The following is an 18,748-nucleotide window of genomic DNA, read 5'->3' as shown; positions in this document are numbered from 1 at the left end:
TTAAATGTGACATCTTTAGGTGGGACTTTGTGTACATAATGCCACAGACTCTACCGCTCCCCATTGCCCTAAAGGCAGCCTGACCATCCCTGAAAGCACCAGAGCTTACGGCTCTGAGGAGCTATTTCCTGCACACTCTCCCCAGTGAGAGGTATTTGCCTTATATCTCATTTCTAAGAAATCAGCTGCACTGGTGGCTAATTGACATTAATGTGCCAGGGGCTGAAGAGGGTTTGTGAACAATCTAGAAAACGTTTGCCTTTTAGTTGGGATGTACTGCAGAGTCAGTGCTTTGAGTCAAAGGAGTGAATCTCAGACTGTGGAATTAAAAACTTGTCAGGGGGCGCCTGGGTGGCCCAGTCGGTCGAGAATCTGACTCCTGGTTTCACCTCAGGTCATGATCTCACAGTTTGTGAGTACGAGCCCCGCATCAGCCCTTTCCCCACTTGCTCTCGCTCAAAAATAAATAAACATTAAAAGAAAAATAAAAACTCGCCAGGTATCATAGAGGTGTTTTAGAAAAAGGGGGTACAGTGACGATGAACAGATGGTCATACTCAAAATTCCCTGCTTTCTTTGAATATAAGCACTGAGTCAAGTACAATGGAACTTGGTGACGGGAGTCTTGAAGTACGCCGTTAGGTCTTAAGAAGCTCCTATTTTAAGAGGTGAGCCTGGTGTCCAAGGCTGCATGGTAACCATGGGTACAGTAACTGTGCTGGGGGCCCACTCCTGATGGCTGGCTGCCAAAACAAGGGTCTGAGGGACTGTGCAGCTCTTTGGATGGCTATCATTCCATTGACAGTGTTCCTCTCTCTGCATGACAAAATTCAACATAAAGAAGTTGGGGCTTTGCTGCTGTTTTAAATTTTCCACACTCCTGATTCCTTCCATTAGGGCCAAATAATTGAAATGTCTGTGGTAAGTGCACAAGGCATATCACAGAAGGCAGAAAGTTTGGATGGGAAAATAAGAGGGAAAGCTTTTCTCCTCTGCACTTGAGGAGAAAAGAAGAAAATCTCTTTTAGAAATCCTTGTGAATATCCCAGGGGCACCTGGGTGGCTCAGTTGGTTGAGGGTCTGAATATGACTCAGGTCATGATCTCACAGTTAAGGAGTCCAAGCCCCACATTGGGCTCTCTGCTGACAGCTCAGAGCCTGGAGTCTACTTCAGATTCTGTGTCTCCCTCTCTCTCTCTCTGACCCTCCCCTACCCATGCTCTGTCTGTTTGTCTCTCTCTCAAAAATAAACAAACAGCAAAAAAGCAAACGAACAAACATTAAACAAAAGAGAAATCTCTGTGAATATTCCAGTATCGGAAATATCTGACCAAGTAGCAGCTAATAATTACCCAGCACTTTTAAGCGCCAAGATTTGTACTAACCACTTAACATGCTTTAACGGGCAAGAATTCTCATTATAATCCTCTGGGCAAGACTCAGTGCCCTTATTTTGCAAAGCAGGAAACAGAGGCACAGAGCATTTAGGCAAGTAGTAAAGCTTGTGTTCACTGAGACAGTAGGTCTTCTGCCACGGCCACTATGTAGGGGCAGGAAGGAACTGACTGGGAATGATTTGTTAGACACCATCGCAGGTCCTTGGCAAAAGATCTTTCATTTTAACCCCTCACAGGGGAGGGACTAAGGCTGAGGAAGTTTAGTAATGTGCTCAAAGATTTGTGATTTTCTTGCCCACCTATTATCTGATTCCAGATGTGATTCCAGCTGCTTCTAGAAACACGGTGGAGGTGAGGACACCAATGGTCAGAGGACACCAATGGTCAATGGACATGGAGAATGTCCACAGAGTCAGTCATTGGGTAAGATTTGAGAGAAACCAGCAAAATTCCTAGGTCTGTTCTCTTGACTACCTCAAATGTTCATTCCCTTGGGATGAACAGCGCCTTCCCAGCAAATCCTCTTTCAAAATGCAAACAGTCCCCTGGAGGAGATTTTCCTGGGAAGGATCTTATCAGAATCTCCCAACCCTCTTCCAACAATATCAAGAGGTGGGGGGTGGGGGGCGGGGGGGGTGGGGGTGTTACTAGCTACTAGGAGGGAGGGTGCACAAGGTGCTAAAAAGGAAAACAAGATCAGAATATGAGACCAGGTCACCAGAGACTCGTTTCCCAAAGTCAGAATTTTGCCTGTGGTCATTTAAAGCATAATTTCAACAAGCTTGACTAGTCTGGATGTGTATAATTAAGTTTCCATTCCCCCCAGGCACGTCATACACATGCAGACGAAGTATAAATAGCATTTTCATACATAGGAGTAACTGCGTAGCTCAATCTCAAACCTCAACAATCATAGTTTGATTGTCTAGAAACCACTGGTATTTCACATTTACTTCTGGTGTTTTCAAACAAGTCTACCCAAATGTCACATCTGGAAGGATCGTTGTTTGAAATTGAATTGTTTTTGGAAATCACTGGATGCCACGTTAAGGAATTTTCCAATCCAGCCTGTGTATTGGCCAACTATTAGAGTCTGTTACTCATGATTTGGAGTTTTGTTTTGCTCCTCGGAACGATAAGAAAGCCTTGGCCAATCATTTGGAAATGCTGTTAATATTCAAATATCTTCGTGTACCTGATTTTTAAATAACAACCCACTGTTGGGGTGCCTGGTGGCTCAGTCAATTAAGTGTCCCATTTCAGCTCAGGTTATGATCTCAACGTTCATGAGTTCAAGCCCCACATTGAGCTTTGTGCTGACAGCTCAGAGTCTGGAGCCTGCTTCTTATTCTGTGTTTCCCTCTCTCTCTGCCCCTCCCCCACTTGCACTCTCTCTTTCTCTCTCAAAAAACATTAAAAAATACAAAAAAACTACTGGTATTTTGAATATATGCTTGGAATTTTAGTTACAAATGTAAGTCAAAGAACAAATTCCACATTTCAGGAATCTCTGCTCCTGAAAGGAATACAGTTTCTTGGTAGAAGGTTTTGTTTTTTGTTTTTTTAAATTCTCACATTTGAGATAAAACTGCTTTTCTCCCTGATTCTTTAGAAGGTTAGAAGGTGAGGTGTATAATCAAGTATCTTGCCAAATTCTTGTTAAGAATGATTTTCCTGGAAGGGGCGCCTGGGTATCTCAGTAGGTTAAGTGTCCAACTCTTGATTTCAGCTCAGGTCACGATCTCATGGTTCGGGAGATTGAGTCCTATGTCAGGCTCTGCCCTGACAGCACAGAGCCTGCTTGGGATTCTCTCTCTCCCCCTCTCTCTCTGCCCATCCCCCACTCTCTCTCTCTCTCTCAAAATAAATAATAAATAAACATTAAAAAAAGAATGACTTTCCTTGAAGAAAATGGATGGAGGATGTCCCTGGTGTTTGGTTCTTGTGCTTCTCGTTTTGGCACGAGGCCTGACCCTTGTGGTCAGATGGCTTTCAGGTCATAGGGAAAATGAAGCTTGAAGGGAGCAATGGGGGCAAGACAGGAAAAACCCACAAACTAAGACAGCCATTCAGTTTTTCCAGCATTTACAGTTAGAGAGAAAAAGAAGCCAAGCATAGATACTATTTGACCTGGTATTCAGAAGTGGGGTTTTTTCCAATGCCTGATTGGTCTTCAGCTTATATGCTAAAGGGCCCCCAGCTCTGAGGGAGGGCCAAAGAAGAACATTAGAATATTGATGTATTGAAATATTGGAAACTTATTGAATTCCTGGGTGTATTAGGCCCTTCCTCAATTCATAGGACATTTCTTCACGTAAGACAACCTCATAGAGGTAAAAATTTGAAAGAGAAATGAACATCAGGAGGTGAATTACAAAATATAAAGGGAAAGCAAGAGATAGAGTCCTATGGTACACCTGGGTGGCTCAGTCAGTTAAGCGTCTGACTTTGGCTCAGGTCATGATCTCATAGTGCATGAATTCTAGCCCCACCGCGGGCTCTGTGCTGACATCTCAGAGCCTGAAGCCTGCTTCGGATTCTGCATCTCCCTCTCTCTCTGTCCCTCCCCCACTCACACGCTGTCTCTCTTTCTCCCCCTCAAAAAATAAATAAACATAAAAAAAGAGAGACAGACAGAGAGAGTCCTAAGTCAGACCCTCTTGAAACTCCACCTATTCAGAAGTCTCAACCATAGGACGCTTAGCAGTAAGATTCTGTTCACAGGACAATCGCCTCTGTTTCAATAATGACTTCTTCCAGGTTGCATTGGATCGCCTGAGTGAAGTTCTAAGAATCTTGGGAAAGATCCTAGTTGTTGAGCTTAGAATTTGGATTTCTAAGCACTATGTACATCCATCCTGTCATCACGCAGAGACTTACGAAGTATTTACGACTAGAAACTATGGGTGTCTGTTTGGAGCTGGAAGCAGATTAATGGTAGCAAGAGGTAGAAGTAAGCATATGAAGATGTGCAAAATTATTTAAGTTGGATTAATTCTTTTGGACTGTGGCATGTTGTAGCTTTGTTCATTTGTAGGCCTACGTAACATTAGAATTTCTCATGTGTGATACTCTCCTCTCACAGACTTTACAGTTAATATTTTTGTTTCTAGAGGAACAGAAAGCCACATACTGGGACACCAAACGCAGTGACTATCTAATTTTGTTTTGGTCTTTGGGCTGCAGGAGAGGTAGCTCTGTCGTGGTCTCTCCCATCACGTATATAATTGTAATTTGAAGCTTACCTTAAAAAATAGTTATGTTAGCCTGTAATTTGTACAGATGAGCATGGCTTTTCACATTTTTGTATTAGGAAGTGATACATCAATTTTACCGGTGATGCTGTGGCTTCAAAATTTGTCACTTTCCCCTCACCCCCCACTCAATACACACATAGTCCACCCATGCAGTATACACACACAAAGATTCATGAGGCCTGGTTTCTAGAACCAAGAGGGCAGAAGAAGACTGGTCTGGTTACCTTACAGTTGTGCTTTGTACACCTGAGAGCCATGGGATCCTAGAGCGGTTCTCTGATATGCAGGCATGGTTGGCACCAAGAAAAGATGAAGAAATGGCACATGGGGGGTTGGACATCAGTAGTCCAGCTGTGAACATCATCAGGGGGCAGTTTGTGAGGTCAACACTGGATTTCGTGACATCAGTACAGCTGAGGAGGTGAACTAGGGCCGCTGGAAAGGCTCATAAGGGTACTAATCCCCAGAAGGATCCCACTGAATGTTTTATCTACTGCCTGCCAAGACTTCCAAGTCATTCTTGTGTTTGGGAATCATAGAGGCAAATGGTGCCAGGAGCCTTAGTCTTTTTAAAAAACATTTTTTTTAAGTTGATTTGCTTTTGAGAGAGAGAGAGACAGAGCATGAACAGGGGAAGGGCAGGAAGAGGGGGAGACATAGAATACAAAGCAGTGGGCTCTGAGCTGTCAGCACGGAGCCCAACGTGGGGCTCGAACTCACAAACTTTGAGATCATGACCTGAGCCAAAGACAGATGCTCTACTGAATGAGCCACCCAGGTGTCCCTCCAGGAGCCTTAGTCTTGATTTTAGAAACTCAGTCTAGCTCAAGGCATGAAGAGACAAAGGACTAAGCAGACTCTTCAAATTAACCTTTTTCTCCCTATGCCTCGCTTTCCTATCTGATAGACTTGATTAGCTTGGCTGGTACTTTGTAAAAAAAAAAGTATGAGATATAAGTGAACAGACTGTAGTTACCTCAGTTTCCCACCAGCAGTCTACACACTTGCTTTATCCACACTCAACCTCCTTCGGACATTCACAGGTGCCTCCTCCTGAAACCCTGCCCTCCCAGTGGGCTCTGGGATCCCACCCACTGCTGTGGGTTTCTTCTCCAGGCTTCCCACTCGTCCCTGTCCCCTCTCCTGTTTCTTCAGCCTCCCTCGCTCCATGGGATCATAACCCTAAACATTCAAATATGGTCTGGACACTTTCATCTTTAAGGAAACCTCTCTTAGCCCAACATCTCTATTTCTACTCCACGCATTATTTCTCTCCTGGTCTTCAGAGCCAAACTTCTCAACACACATCCTGCTGTTACTGGTTCTAGGTGGTTTTGCCTTCAACACCTTTGGCAAGCATGTTTGCTACGTGGCTAACTGGCCACTAGGCAATCTCACCTTAAAAGATAAAATAACAAAAAATACAAGATGGACAGTAAAAAGGGCATGAGGAGACATAAAAACATAATTAAATTATTAATTTCTTCCTTCATTAAGAGAGGTAACAGTTTGGGGCCCCTGGTTGCCTCAGTCTGTTAAACATCTGACTCTTGATGTCAGCTTAGATCATGATCTCACAGTTGGTGAGTTCGAGCCCTACATCTTGGGATTCTGTCTCTCTCTTCCTCTCCCTCTGCTCCTCCCTCACTCGTGCTCTCTCTCTCAAAATAAATAAACTTAGAAAAAAGAGACGTATCAGTTTTCCAAATACTAGAATGCATATTTGAAAGTGAGCTTTGCACTGCATTATGAAAGCCTTCTACTCTGTTCATTCTTGGCATATTGTCACATGTCTGTCGATAGACATTCCAAAGTTCTATGGGAAATGTGTAAGAAATGCTAATGCTATAATTCATTTGTTAGTGGGCTTTGTTACCAATGTCACTGTTATCATTTTCTCGTGTGGTATAGTATAGTATAGTATGCAATCCGCCTTCACACTCTCTTTTTTCCCCCTTCAAGTAAGTTTTATCAGCCTATTTTCTTTCAAGTCTACATATGGTGTTGTTGTTCACTATTTTAAGACAACATCTATTCGTCAGTGTGTAGAGCTTTATGGGGACTAGCTAAGATTTATATAATATAAAATTTGGAAATTTGTCAATGGAGAAATGAAACCAAACTGTCAGCCAGTTATTTTATCTTTTACAGCCAAATTGCCGTACAGCCAATTAGTTATGCGGTGAAAACGTTTGTGGCGAAATGCTTTGGGACAGCGATGTCTATGGTGGAGATGGTCACAGTAGGAACACCAGACATGATCTTCATCATCCACACACTCTGGAATCCTCACCACTACTCCGGATATGTTCTTGCCAAGGTTATAAGACTCAGTCCACACTGCCAAATCGAATAGTTATTTTTTGGCCCTCATCCTGCTCCACCTTTCAGGATCCCGCCCTGCTTTCCACACGCTTGTTCGTGACATTTTCTGTAGTGTCTCCAGCCTCTCATTCTCCAGCTCCTTTTCCTTTAGTGCCTCAATGATTTAATGCCTCAGGGCTCGGCCTGGCATCTCCTTTCCCAACTCTCTGTTCATTCCTATGACCTTAAATATATATTAAAAATGCGCAAATATAGATCCCAGTCCAACCTTCTCTTTTGAGATCCTGACTTCTATATTCAGCCTGACTTACCCACTTAGATATGTCACAAGCACTTTGAATTTGCCGTGTCCAGAAAGGAACCGTTGGTCTTAACTTCCAAGAGCCTACCCTGTCTCAGGTCTTCCCATCTTAGAAAATGGCACCAGAGCACTTGCCCAAGCTAGAAGTTTGGGAGCCATGCTTGACCCCTCCTCAGACCTCCACATCCCAACTACCACCAAATTCTGTGCATATAACTTATCTCTGTCTTTGCTACCAAATGCCTTGGCCAAGTTTTCATCTGCTCTCAGCTGGATCCCTGCAAGAGCCACACAACTGATGACGCGTGTCTCCTGGATAGCTGCAGGGACTATGGTGTTTCTACAGCCTCATCTTGTGTGCCTGTCACCCCCCTCATTGAGCTCTGGCCACACTACCTTCGGCCAGAATGTCTCCTCCTCTTATCACTCCCTTCTCCTCACATCTTTCCTCCTGGCCAATTCTTTCTTACAGGTCATGGTCTCAGCTGAAATGTCGCTTCCTCCCTGAGGTTTTCTCTAACCGAGATTCTGAATGTCCACTTCCTGTCATTATTCACTGGTATAGCACAATTTGCAGCTGTATATTTATTTATATTTATTTCCTATCACTTCCTCTGTAAGAATAAAAACTCCATGAGATCAAGAACTGTGTCTTTTTTATGACTAGATATTTAATACTTAGTCCCATGTCTAACAATATATATTTGCTGAATGAACACACTTCTGTCCACTTTGTCTTACTCAGCAGTCCTAGCCTGGCAGGGTAGCCACACCCAAGTTGTATCCCACACATTCCACGCCTCTTAGACTTGAAAAGATAGGGTCTTCGCAATTAGGTCTGGCTCTGACACCCACTACCAAACCCACTGTGTAACTTTGGTCAGGTTGTTTAACTTCAGTCTCCCCAGATAGAAAGTCGAAAATAGTATCTGTCTTATGGTTATATTGTGGAATATTAAGCTCCGATCACGAATATATAGTACTGATCATCAAGGGTACTCAATAAAAAGTTGGTTTCCTTTCTTCCATGCCTTCTTACAAACTCCAAACCCAATAGATACAAATGTGCACACTCTTTTGAGAATGTGTGTCCTGCCCTTCTGAGTCTTTCTGATTATGATATTCCCACTGAGAGTCTTCCCTTTAGAGAATGGGAAAGTTAGCCATGGAACAGCACTTATGATATTTAAATCACATATATAATTGTAGCTCTCAATAACTGGGGTTTGTATTCTAAGGGCACTTTCTCAAATGTATGTGGAGGTAACGCAAAAAGAATAGCATTTTTCACAGCATAGACACTGTACTTTAAAAGAAAACACCAGATGGCAGCACCAGATGCTAGAGATGGGTCTGATGGGATTTTTAGCTCAAATCTAAGCATCTCTGATGCCAAAGGTAGCTTAACACTACAGAGAGAATGATTTATAGAAATAGAGGATTTCCTAAAGAAAAACATGCCTATTTTGTAATATGGTATAGGATTTTCACATCCTATGACCAAAATTCTAAGAAAATAACTCCAAGCATTATCTACCTAATAAAAGGTAATGAGACAAAGGCTTCATTTTGGTTTGTAGTTACATTTAATAAACTGCTGATCTGTGTTCCCATTAGCCAGAAAAGGCCTGCAGTTGAAGAACGAAATACTATCAGCTTCTAGAAAAGGGCAACATTTTTTCCAAATATTAAATGCAAGCATTAAAATTTATTCATTCATATGAAAGTAAGGATCAATAATGAGCTCTATTACTGTACTCCTCGGCATCGCTTAGGAAAGTGCTTGCTAGGAGAGACAATAGACTTACTAAATAGACTAAAATTCAATAGATTAAATGCCAATACTAACAGTCAAACCGATAATCTATCTGTTTCCATCTTATGCATCCAAATTTCATCTAGGCTTCTCACCACTTTTAAAGTCCTGCTAAAGTAGACACTGCTCATGCAGGCTTTCCCCTGTTTTTGGAGGAAAGAAAGAAAGTGTGATCCTGCTCATGGTACCATGTAAACTGTGGATGCAGCAACCCCAGGTCACTTCCACCTTTGAAATAAAAATCCCCATCAGGGTTTTATTTCTCTTACATCCTGCTTAGTCTCCTTCCCAGCTTGCCTGTGAGATCAGAAAGGGTAAATTCAGGCCTGTCTTCTGGAAGAGACAATGGACAATTCCAGCCCATACTGTGGTTTCGTGGGCGAGGCGGAGCTAAAGCAAACTGCCCATGGAAGTCTTGGAGAGGAACTCGTCTCAGCGGCCTTTATTTGCGTTTAGATTTGATTGAAGGGTAACAGGAACCCCTGTGTCATAAGAGAACTGAGCCAGTCTATGTTGAAGGAACATTCCGAGCACAGGGTAATTCACTCTGCCAGAGAAACGGTCACTGTTGCCCAACTGGAACGAATGGTTTTCCCAGCACTACGATCAAGGTTCTGAAAAGATTTTTCCTCACCTGAATTCACTACGAGATTGAGCCCCCTGAGAGCCTCAGGCAAGATCGCGGATTCTGATCTGAAGTCGGCTCAAGGATTCTAGAGGAAAACGGCTTTGATTGACAAGAGAAGAAGAGAAACACACATCTGAATTGTGAAAAGAACGGGCCTGTGTCGTGTCGTAGCCAAAAGTCGGCTGTCACAGGCAGATGAAATCCTGAAATCGAACAGTGCACAAAGCAGTGATCTTTATGGGAAATGGATTATGTCCCATAACATCTCAACTTTAAATGATACAAGGAAGCTGTACTATCTAAATTTTAAATGACACAGAGAAAGAAAAACAGCAATAGAACAGGATCAAATCTTAACCCAAAGAGAAAACCACACTACCCGGGAGAGGTTTCCTGTTGAAAGCACTGTGGAATGGCAAATATCTCTTCTAGGGAAGAAGTAAAGTCCAATGCTCCAAGAGATCTTACGCCTCTCTGAAGCCTACCCATTTTCTCCATTTTAATTAATGCAAGCTTGCTTTAAGTCTGGCAGCTAAAGGGACCCTATGTTGGATGACCTCCCCATGCCCTCCACTAACGCCTGTGTGGTCCCAGAATGGGCCAGCACACATCTGACAGCAATGGGTGCCAGTTTTTCACTGACACGCGCCTTCTCAGGTCTGGGAGCCGGGTGGGTTACGCTGTGACAGAGCCACATCCTCCAGATGCCCTTGTTCTGACGGACTCCCCCTACTTTGATCTAAATGCACGAGTCACTGAGGGCCATCGCTGACCTCTCCTTCTGACATCTCCCCTCCAGATGACTGGGTGAGTCAGGAGGTGTCTTCCTGTGAAGCCGTGGGCCCAGGCCAGCCTCGTTTAGCAGTCGTGACTGACTGAGAACACGCTGTGCTCAGCCTGTTGGCACAGAGTATGTGTTACAACAAGCAGAGGATTCCTGACCACACTCTTCCCTATCTTGAGATCTGTACTGAGACCACGGGAAGCAAATGCATACAATCAGGAAACAGGGCTGCAAATCAGAGAGCTCATGGACTTTCTGAGTTGTGGCCCTGAAACACAGATTCTTGTGTTCTCTGAATCCAGACCCCACACGTTCTGGAAGGAAAGCAACAGCTAGAAGATGGGAAAAACAGATCATGTTTATGAGACCAGCCTGCAGCCCATGCCACACTTAAAGAGTTTGGGTTTTGATTTCGGCACAGAAACTAGCCTTTCTTTCTTCAATGTTCACTGGAAAACTTGCTCGGCATCTCTTAGTCTGACTCTTTGGCTTTAGAATCATTGTCTTGGAATCTTGTAAACCAGTAAGTTTCTAATAATTTCATTTTAAACATGAAAGTTACGGAAAAGTACTAGAAGTTTGCCAATATAATGCAATAAAAAAAAAAAGTAAGCAAGAAAAGTTGCATTAAAAATAAAGGCTGCCTTCTCCACTCCCCTGCCCCCCAATCCTTCTGGTTGAATCCTTTACGATAGCTTGGGTAACCTCAGTTTCCCCAAACAGTCCATTTAAAGAGTCCCTGCAGGGGCACCTGGCTGGTTCGGTCAGTAAAGAATGTGACTTTTGATCTCAAGGTCATGAGTTCTAGTCCAAATCTGGGTGTGGAGTCTACTTGAAAAAAAAAAAAAAATCCTTGCAGAGGTGGGATGTTTTAATTTTTTTTTTTAACGTTTATTTATTTTTGAGACAGAGAGAGACAGAGCATGAACAGGAGGGGCAGAGAGAGAGGGAGACACAGAACTGGAAGCAGGCTCCAGGCTCTGAGCCATCAGCCCAGAGCCCGATGCGGGGCTCGAACTCACGGACCGCGAGATCGTGACCTGAGCTGAAGTCGGCCGCTTAACCGACTGAACCACCCAGGCGCCCCAAGGTGGGGTGTTTTAGTACCAAGCCATGTAGAGAAAATTTTGACCACTTCCTACTTCTCATGATTTGAGATTCTGCAAGGTATGACACAGAACAGTATACCGACTCCTGGGCTTAAGGGCAGCACATGGACCATGCTGGGTGGGGGGCCACACACATTCTTCCCCAATTCCGGTTGACACTGACACTTCAGGTAAACAATACTTCACCATAGAGGTTGGGGGCCCATGGGCTCATGCTTATTCCCAGTTGCCCAAGTGGGGAGCAGAGCCTGGCATCCAACCCAAATGCAGGGTACAGAGCGTCAATGGGAGCTAAACCCTTCCCAGAACCATGAACCCACACCTCGTTGCTTTGGAGACTCCCCTGGAGTTAATCTCCTACATATTATAATCGTGTAAGTGTTCAAAGAAAAACATGCTGTATTTGAAGAGCACGTCTATTTCTGCAAGTGCTCCAGTGTTTAATTGTTGCTAAAGTCATTTGGGGCTTTTGACACAGATTCTATTTTAGCAAGATAAACTCAGCATAACCCCGCATTGCCAAAAATGAATTCCTAAGGTAGATGACTAAAATAAACCGGTCATAAATATGGGCCGTTGGAATGGGGATTATATCTCTGCAATGTAGACACAGCATTAATGACTCATTTTCAAATAACAGTCTCTCCCAAGGATTCTTGGGATGAGGAATCAGGGAAGAAAGACATCCATCTCTCTTTCTTTAGGCAGAGCGGAAAAGGACTATAACCCCACCAGGCGGGGATGTTCTCGCATCTACTTGGCCATCGGAGATACAGCCTGTGGGGTCGGACGGGCTGCACGGAGGCAGAAATAAGTCACGGAAAGAAAACATCCGGGGCGCCTGGGTGGCTCAGTCGGTTGAGCATCCGACTTCGGCTCGGGTCATGATCTCACGGTCCGTGAGTTCGAGCCCTGTGTCGGGCTCTGTGCTGACCGCCCAGAGCCCGGAGCCTGCTTCCAGTTCTGTGTCTCCCTCTCTCTCTGCCCCTCCTGTTCATGCTCTGTCTCTCTCTGTCTCAAAAATAAATAAATGTTAAAAACAAATTAAAAAAAAAAAAGAAAACATCCTACGAGTGGGGCATCCTGGGGATCGTTTTCTCTCCCTCCCCTGGAGGCAGAATATACCCCCAGGTCCACTCAATGCATCTCATGTGGCATGAGTTACCTTATCAGTCACAGTGGGCACTGCCATGTTCCTTTGCTGCTTGGAATTTGTGGACTCTTTCAGGCCACCTTTCCTCCCTAAGGTCAAATTCTGAATTTTTGGTGCACTTGGTTGAACCCTACAGCTTCTCTGGTGTACCAGAAGGCGGTCTGGGGCAAAGGTCCGGCCGCAATTTGCACAGGGCACCAGCTGAGCTTGACTTGGCTCCTCTTGGTTGGACTGTCCAGTTGGAAGGGGCTGAGGCTTCCGTGGGAGTGGTCGGCGGAGCTCCCTGGGGAGCCGGTCGTTTTGTATTTGCCACTTTTCTAGGCATTTGGGCTCATGAATAGGAAGGGACAAAGTGCCAAATTCCCTGCCACAAATGTAGCAGATGAGAGTCTTTGGTCGGGCTGGGATGCCACCAGCAGCTTTCCTGGCACCAGTCAGATCATCAAAACGGTTGGGGTTTGGTGCTCTGGGCCCCTCATCCTTCGGCTTGCAGCTCCTCTGGTGAACAAGACGACGATCTGGCAAGAATGTGCAGCCACAGGATTCACAGGGCAGCAGCTGAGCCTGGGAACTTTGAAACGCTGCTTCGTTCATGGCCTGAAGATTGTAGGACCCACTGCCCCTGAGAGGCTGTGGTTTGGAGGGTTCTGGCCTCCGCAGGTGTTTGGGCAACTTGCTGTTTTCAATACGCCACTTCTCCAAGCACTGGGGTTCATGAATGGCAATTGATTGGGAGCCAAATTCTCGGCCACAGATATAGCACACCCGGAATCCAGGCCTGCGGGATGGTATCACAGGGGGGCTGTGCGGACTTTCTGACATAATTCTCCTACTGGACCGTTTTGAGAGTATCACTGTTCCAGGTCTTGTCAGAGGTCCTATCTTTATTTTTCCAGCAGGATTGACATGCTCTGTTTCTGGCAAAAGGCTGGAATGGGAGTCACTACATAGAACGGCTTGGTCGATAAGGAAGGTGGGTTCTTTAGAATGGTGGAAAGTCTGTTGCAATTTGTTGGAAACCCTTTTTTTCTTTCCTGTTTCCATTAACAAGCAAGTCTTTCTCTATGCTCTGATTTCATGCCAGACCCCTTTTGGGATCCTGGTTACAGCGAAGGTTAGTCAGGTTAGCTGTCCTGGGGTTCCACATTGTTGCCAATACCTTAGCCCCAAAGACCGTGACTCAGAGCTTCATTGCAGGGCAGCAGTCTGGAATGCTGGAAAGTCCTCATTAAACCTCAGATGCTTCCAAGATCTGGGGGGAAAACATAAATCAAGAAGTTATTACACACACACACACACACACACACACACACACACATACACACACACACATACACAAACACACATCCCCCTTAGATTGTAAGGTGACAAAGAACAGTAATTTTTTTTTTTTTTTGGACCTAGTATCCTCTTTGGCTAGCAGAGTAACTGGCAGATAAGATTTGTTCAATAAATTTTGAAATAAATTTGAAGAAAATTTCCATTATGAATTTTACTGTATCAAGAAGTGTTCTGTCCAAAGAAAGATCAACAGTTACAGTGTATCACAGACACACAGGGCACACACCCACAGGGGCATGGTGGTGAGACCACGGAAGATAGAACCAGCAACCGTGACAATGAGATTAATGAGGCTGTGGGTAATGTAAAAAGACTTTCTTCCACTCCCTTAGGGATTCACAGCTTTTTAGTGCCATGGATCCTTTTGATAGTTCTCTGAAGCCTATGAACCTCTTCTCAGAATAATCATTTTAAAAGCCAAAAATAAAATTCTTACTATTACCAGTGAAACTAATTTTGTTGAAATAATTTATCAAATATTTTTGGTCATGATATATGTTATGTTCGAGACATAGTAATATGCCAGGCTTAATGAGTGCTCATGAGCCTAATGTCGAGAGCTCCTGCCAAAGTAGTTCAACAGTGAATATTATGAGGATTATCAGGAAAGCCCTCAGAGTGGGCAAACGTCTTATAACCTACCAGGTTTCCACTTTTCTTTATTGTGGGAATGGAATATGGATAAATTGTGGCCATGTAGGTCAAGCCAAGAATGCCACCCAGGCCTTTACCCTTCCTGGTAAAATCTCTGTAGATCTCCCCCGCGATGGACAGGTTGAAATTTTGCTTGATGTTCTTTTTATAGCTATTGAACCCATTTCCTTGTATTATCCCTATCTCTATCCTATCTATATCTATACAGATGGATAATATGGATAATAAAGATTAGATAATACAGATAATATACAATTAGATAAATATCTATTTATATATTATAGTTACATATAATATATTATTATATGTAATATATAATAACCATAATATGGAAGATAGATAATACAGATAATATCTATTATTATATATAAATATACTTTATATTTATACATTATACTATATATTACATTATATGTATAATTTATTTTTTTAAATTATTTTAAATTTAATTTAAATTATTTTCATTATCAATATTAATCATTAATTTATTGTTACAAATAACTGTATATGATTATATGATATATTATAATAGATGTTATCTATCTGTCTTCCAAATAATTTTTATAAAAACATGGCTCATGATTTTCCCAAACATCACGGGCAAAAGGCTAAAGAATTTTTACCTTGGGGAAAAGTATGAGTCAGTTTCACCCAGGGGGAAGATTACTGTCTGAACCCCAGGAAAGATTGCCGTCGGAAGTCTTAGGGCCTTCTGCATTTCTGGAAGGGTGACTCAGGTCTGGCTCTGTGGGTATTACCCACTCCCAACCATGAAGAAAGAAGCAGCTGATCTGAGGATGGACCCTGTAGACATAGCAGAAGCCTGGGTCCGCACAGCACAAGGACAGCCTTCTGGTCATGTCAAAACACTGGTTGGGCATTGCATTTGCTACGGGACAAAAAAAGCTGGGAGACCTATGCCTAGTTCCTGTATTTTGGTGCCAAGGAAGGTCTGAATCTTTGCACTTAAGACTATCGGATTGGTTCTGGCACAGAAAACGAAGCTATCTGTCATTTGGACAGATCCTCAGACAGTGATATTAACACGTGACAAAAGAATGTGTTGGCCCCAGAGTAGCCAGCACAGAAAATGAACCTCAGAGAAACAAAATATGTCACCTGATTGGCACCATCCAAAAAAGAAAGTGGATCTAAAAAAACACAAGGAATAGGGGCGTCTGGGTGGCTTAGTTGGTCGAGCGTCCAACTTTGGCTCAGGTCATGATCTCTCAGGTCATGATTTCTCATTTCAAGAACTCGAGCCCCGAGTTGGGCTCTGTCCTGACAGCTCAGAGCCTGGAGTCTGCTTTGGATTCTGTGTCTCTTTCTCTCTCTGTCCCTTCCCCACTCATGTTCTCTCCCTCTCTCTCTCTCTTTCAAAAATAAATAAAAATTTTTTAAAAATTAAGAAAAACCCACAAGGCATCTAGTACAATTATTTCATTAGGTTTTTATCGGCTCATGGGGGAAATCACCCCAAACCATTGCTTCGGTTGGTTCCAGTATCTTGTTGGACCAGTATCCAGGTCCTTGACAACAAGGACCCCTTGTTTTCATTTTCCATTTTCCTTCATACCCGGAAGTTGGAGGCAACAAAAGGACTTAAGGAGGCAGGAAAAATCAATGCAATTAAATAACCTTACTCCCCCTAAACTTGCTCACAATCTCTATCTTTTCTTTCTCTCTCTCTCCCTCCCCCCCACCCCCCACACAGCTCCCAGCCAATCAGAATACTGGGAAGGCCCCATAACTTGCCTCAACAATTCCCGTCTCTTTATGATCAGGTAAAAGAACTAATACTGAACACCAACTAGGCATCAGATAGTGCACTAATTTTTATACACATAATTTCAATCAATTCTCAAATGAGGCAGGTATTGTTTCAGTTTTATAAACTGAAGACCCTGTGACTCAGAAAAGGCAAGTAACTTGCCCAAGACAGTCAGTGTTGAAGTGACAGAACTGGGGACCAACGCCAGCTCCCTTTGGCTCCAGGAGTCGGCTCTTTCCATGATTCACTCTGCTGAACATTCCACCCACTGAGCTTCTTCCCTGTTTTAATGTACAATTCATATGTCTCATGGGAAGGTAACTAAGCTTTCACCAGGCTTTATGTTGCCCTTTAGGAGAAGGAAGAGAGAAAAGGGAGGAGGTGAAGCCTTGGAGATGGAAAAAGCAGGAGAGAGAGAGTGGGGATTCTGGGGACAGTATTTTTCCTGAACCAACAGGGGTCATTTTATTTTGCTGGAACTGGCTTTCTCGATGACATTTTCCCCCTGCATGATATGCAATACGGATCTTTTTCCTAATCTCACCAACATCCCTGAGAAAAATCCACATTACCACACAGGCGTGGGGATGGGGGAGGGGTAGTTGGGGACAGTGAGTGCAGGGGGAAAGCAAAGGCTGCCCCAAGAGGCCAGAGGTGTTCTCTTTGCAGCCACTTCACCATTTTGATTAGGGATGGATCTTCCTGCAAGTGGACATGTTTGCACTGGAGATACTTTGGAGCAAACATGAGAGCATCATCAAACTCCTAATTGTATCTTTCTCTTTTTTTCTTTTCTTTTTTTTTTTTACCATCTCTTTCCTCCCTCAATGTCCTCCTGAAATTTCTGTCTTATTGCGATTAAAGGTATCAAAAAAGGAAAGAGGAGGTAGCTGGAAGCCAGTGAAATTTTGGGGACTGGTGGGGTCAAATGGAGAAACTTAGGAAGTTTCCGTCAGTGATTCTGACAAGGTGTAGCATGGCCAGATGCTCTCCCCTATATGTTAGTTGTAAGGGCCAAATGAGTGGAAAATACTAAATGCATATTCTTGAATCACTTAAGAAATTGGCTTGCCATGCAGTCACATCATAAAGCAATGTTGCTAGTTTATAAAGAGAACTACTTTGCAAAGCCAGCCAGCTTTACCCCAAGCAGCCGTGGAGAAATGTTCACTCCAGTTGGTCTGAATTATTCATTTTGACCATATTTGCACATAGGATATTCAAGGAATGCCTTGGAAGGCATCACATTTTATCGATATGATGCCATTTTTCCATGCCCTTTGGGGTTCACAGGAAGGGAGGGACACACTGACAAAGATGAATATAATAACCATGGAAATCCAAACCTATCTTGGCATAAGAAGGTGTTTCCCTATAAAAGAGGGGAAAGAGCACAACCCAAGAATTAAATCTTTTTTTTAAAAGTGTAGTCTTTTGAAACAAAATAAATATAAGTGATGCATAACCCCTTCCCTGTTAGTATAGAATCCAAATTCTTTAAATGTACAAACGAATAAATAAGAAAGATGGAGTTGAGCTGATTCTGGCTCTGAGCAAAATTGTAAAATAGAGGAGGTTTGTCTTTAATATCTTCCATCCACCTCATTCAGCAGGCTCCATTCTTCCCTGCCTGGTGCCCTAAAATGCTTGCCAGTCTTCCTTCCTTTGGAAATCTAGCTTTAAAAAAGGGAGCCGATAGACTTATTCACACCAAGGCTTATGACTGATGCGATAATATCCCTCCCACAGTCTGGCAAAGATGACTATTTCCCCACCAGGAGTTATTCTGCCCAACTTCCTCAAATTAAGAGAGCCCCCATTCTTAGCTGAGCACATGATTTCCCAGGTAAGTCTGCAGGTCCCTTTCCAGTATTGTGTAAGACTTGTAAGAACACTTTCTGAAAGGAAGAGACACAACCTTCTCCTCTTCCCTTCCTTCATACTGATGCTTAAAACACAGAGGTGATGGCTGGAGCACTAGCAGCCATTTTGGACCAGACTACATTCACGTGACCCTTGACATGACAGAGCACGGACATGTATGGACTTGAGTTCCTGGTAAAGGTGGAGCCACCATAAAACTCTCGAGTGTCACCCTTGGTCTTTATTTACATAAGAGAAATAAATGTCTACTTGTATTGTAGCCACTTTTAAATAGTTTTCTACTTGCATGAAATCTATAATTAAAGCCTAATTCTAATGATACAGTTTT

General features: G+C 43.3%; 1 protein-coding gene and 1 long non-coding RNA gene across 16 annotated transcripts in view; one reads left to right on the top strand and one right to left on the bottom strand.

Annotated features, from left to right (window-relative positions):
* Nucleotides 1–18,748, bottom strand: part of LOC122216754 (zinc finger protein 474) — a 61,791-nt gene that overhangs the window by 19,998 nt on the left and 23,045 nt on the right. For 11 of the 15 annotated variants that reach the window (XR_006201138.1, XR_006201135.1, XR_006201145.1 and 8 more), the window contains exon 2: nt 12,783–14,022. Coding sequence is in view for 8 of the 15 variants with exons in the window: in XM_042933818.1 (XP_042789752.1) it covers nt 12,783–13,814 (1,032 nt within the window). In the remaining 7 variants the exon portion in view is untranslated. Of the gene's footprint in view, nt 1–4,878; nt 4,995–8,899; nt 9,928–12,782; nt 14,023–18,748 lie in introns of those variants that run through there. The other 4 variants (XM_042933829.1, XM_042933833.1, XM_042933821.1 and 1 more) reach the window with 3 other exon arrangements.
* Nucleotides 4,240–7,912, top strand: LOC122216885. Its single transcript, XR_006201170.1, has 3 exons — nt 4,240–4,350; nt 6,806–6,974; nt 7,753–7,912. It is a non-coding gene; the product is annotated as an uncharacterized LOC122216885 (long non-coding RNA).

The sequence above is a fragment of the Panthera leo genome, chromosome A1, assembly GCF_018350215.1.
Source record: "Panthera leo isolate Ple1 chromosome A1, P.leo_Ple1_pat1.1, whole genome shotgun sequence".
Lineage (NCBI taxonomy): Eukaryota > Metazoa > Chordata > Mammalia > Carnivora > Felidae > Panthera > Panthera leo.
This window is presented reverse-complemented; position numbering and strand designations above follow the sequence as displayed.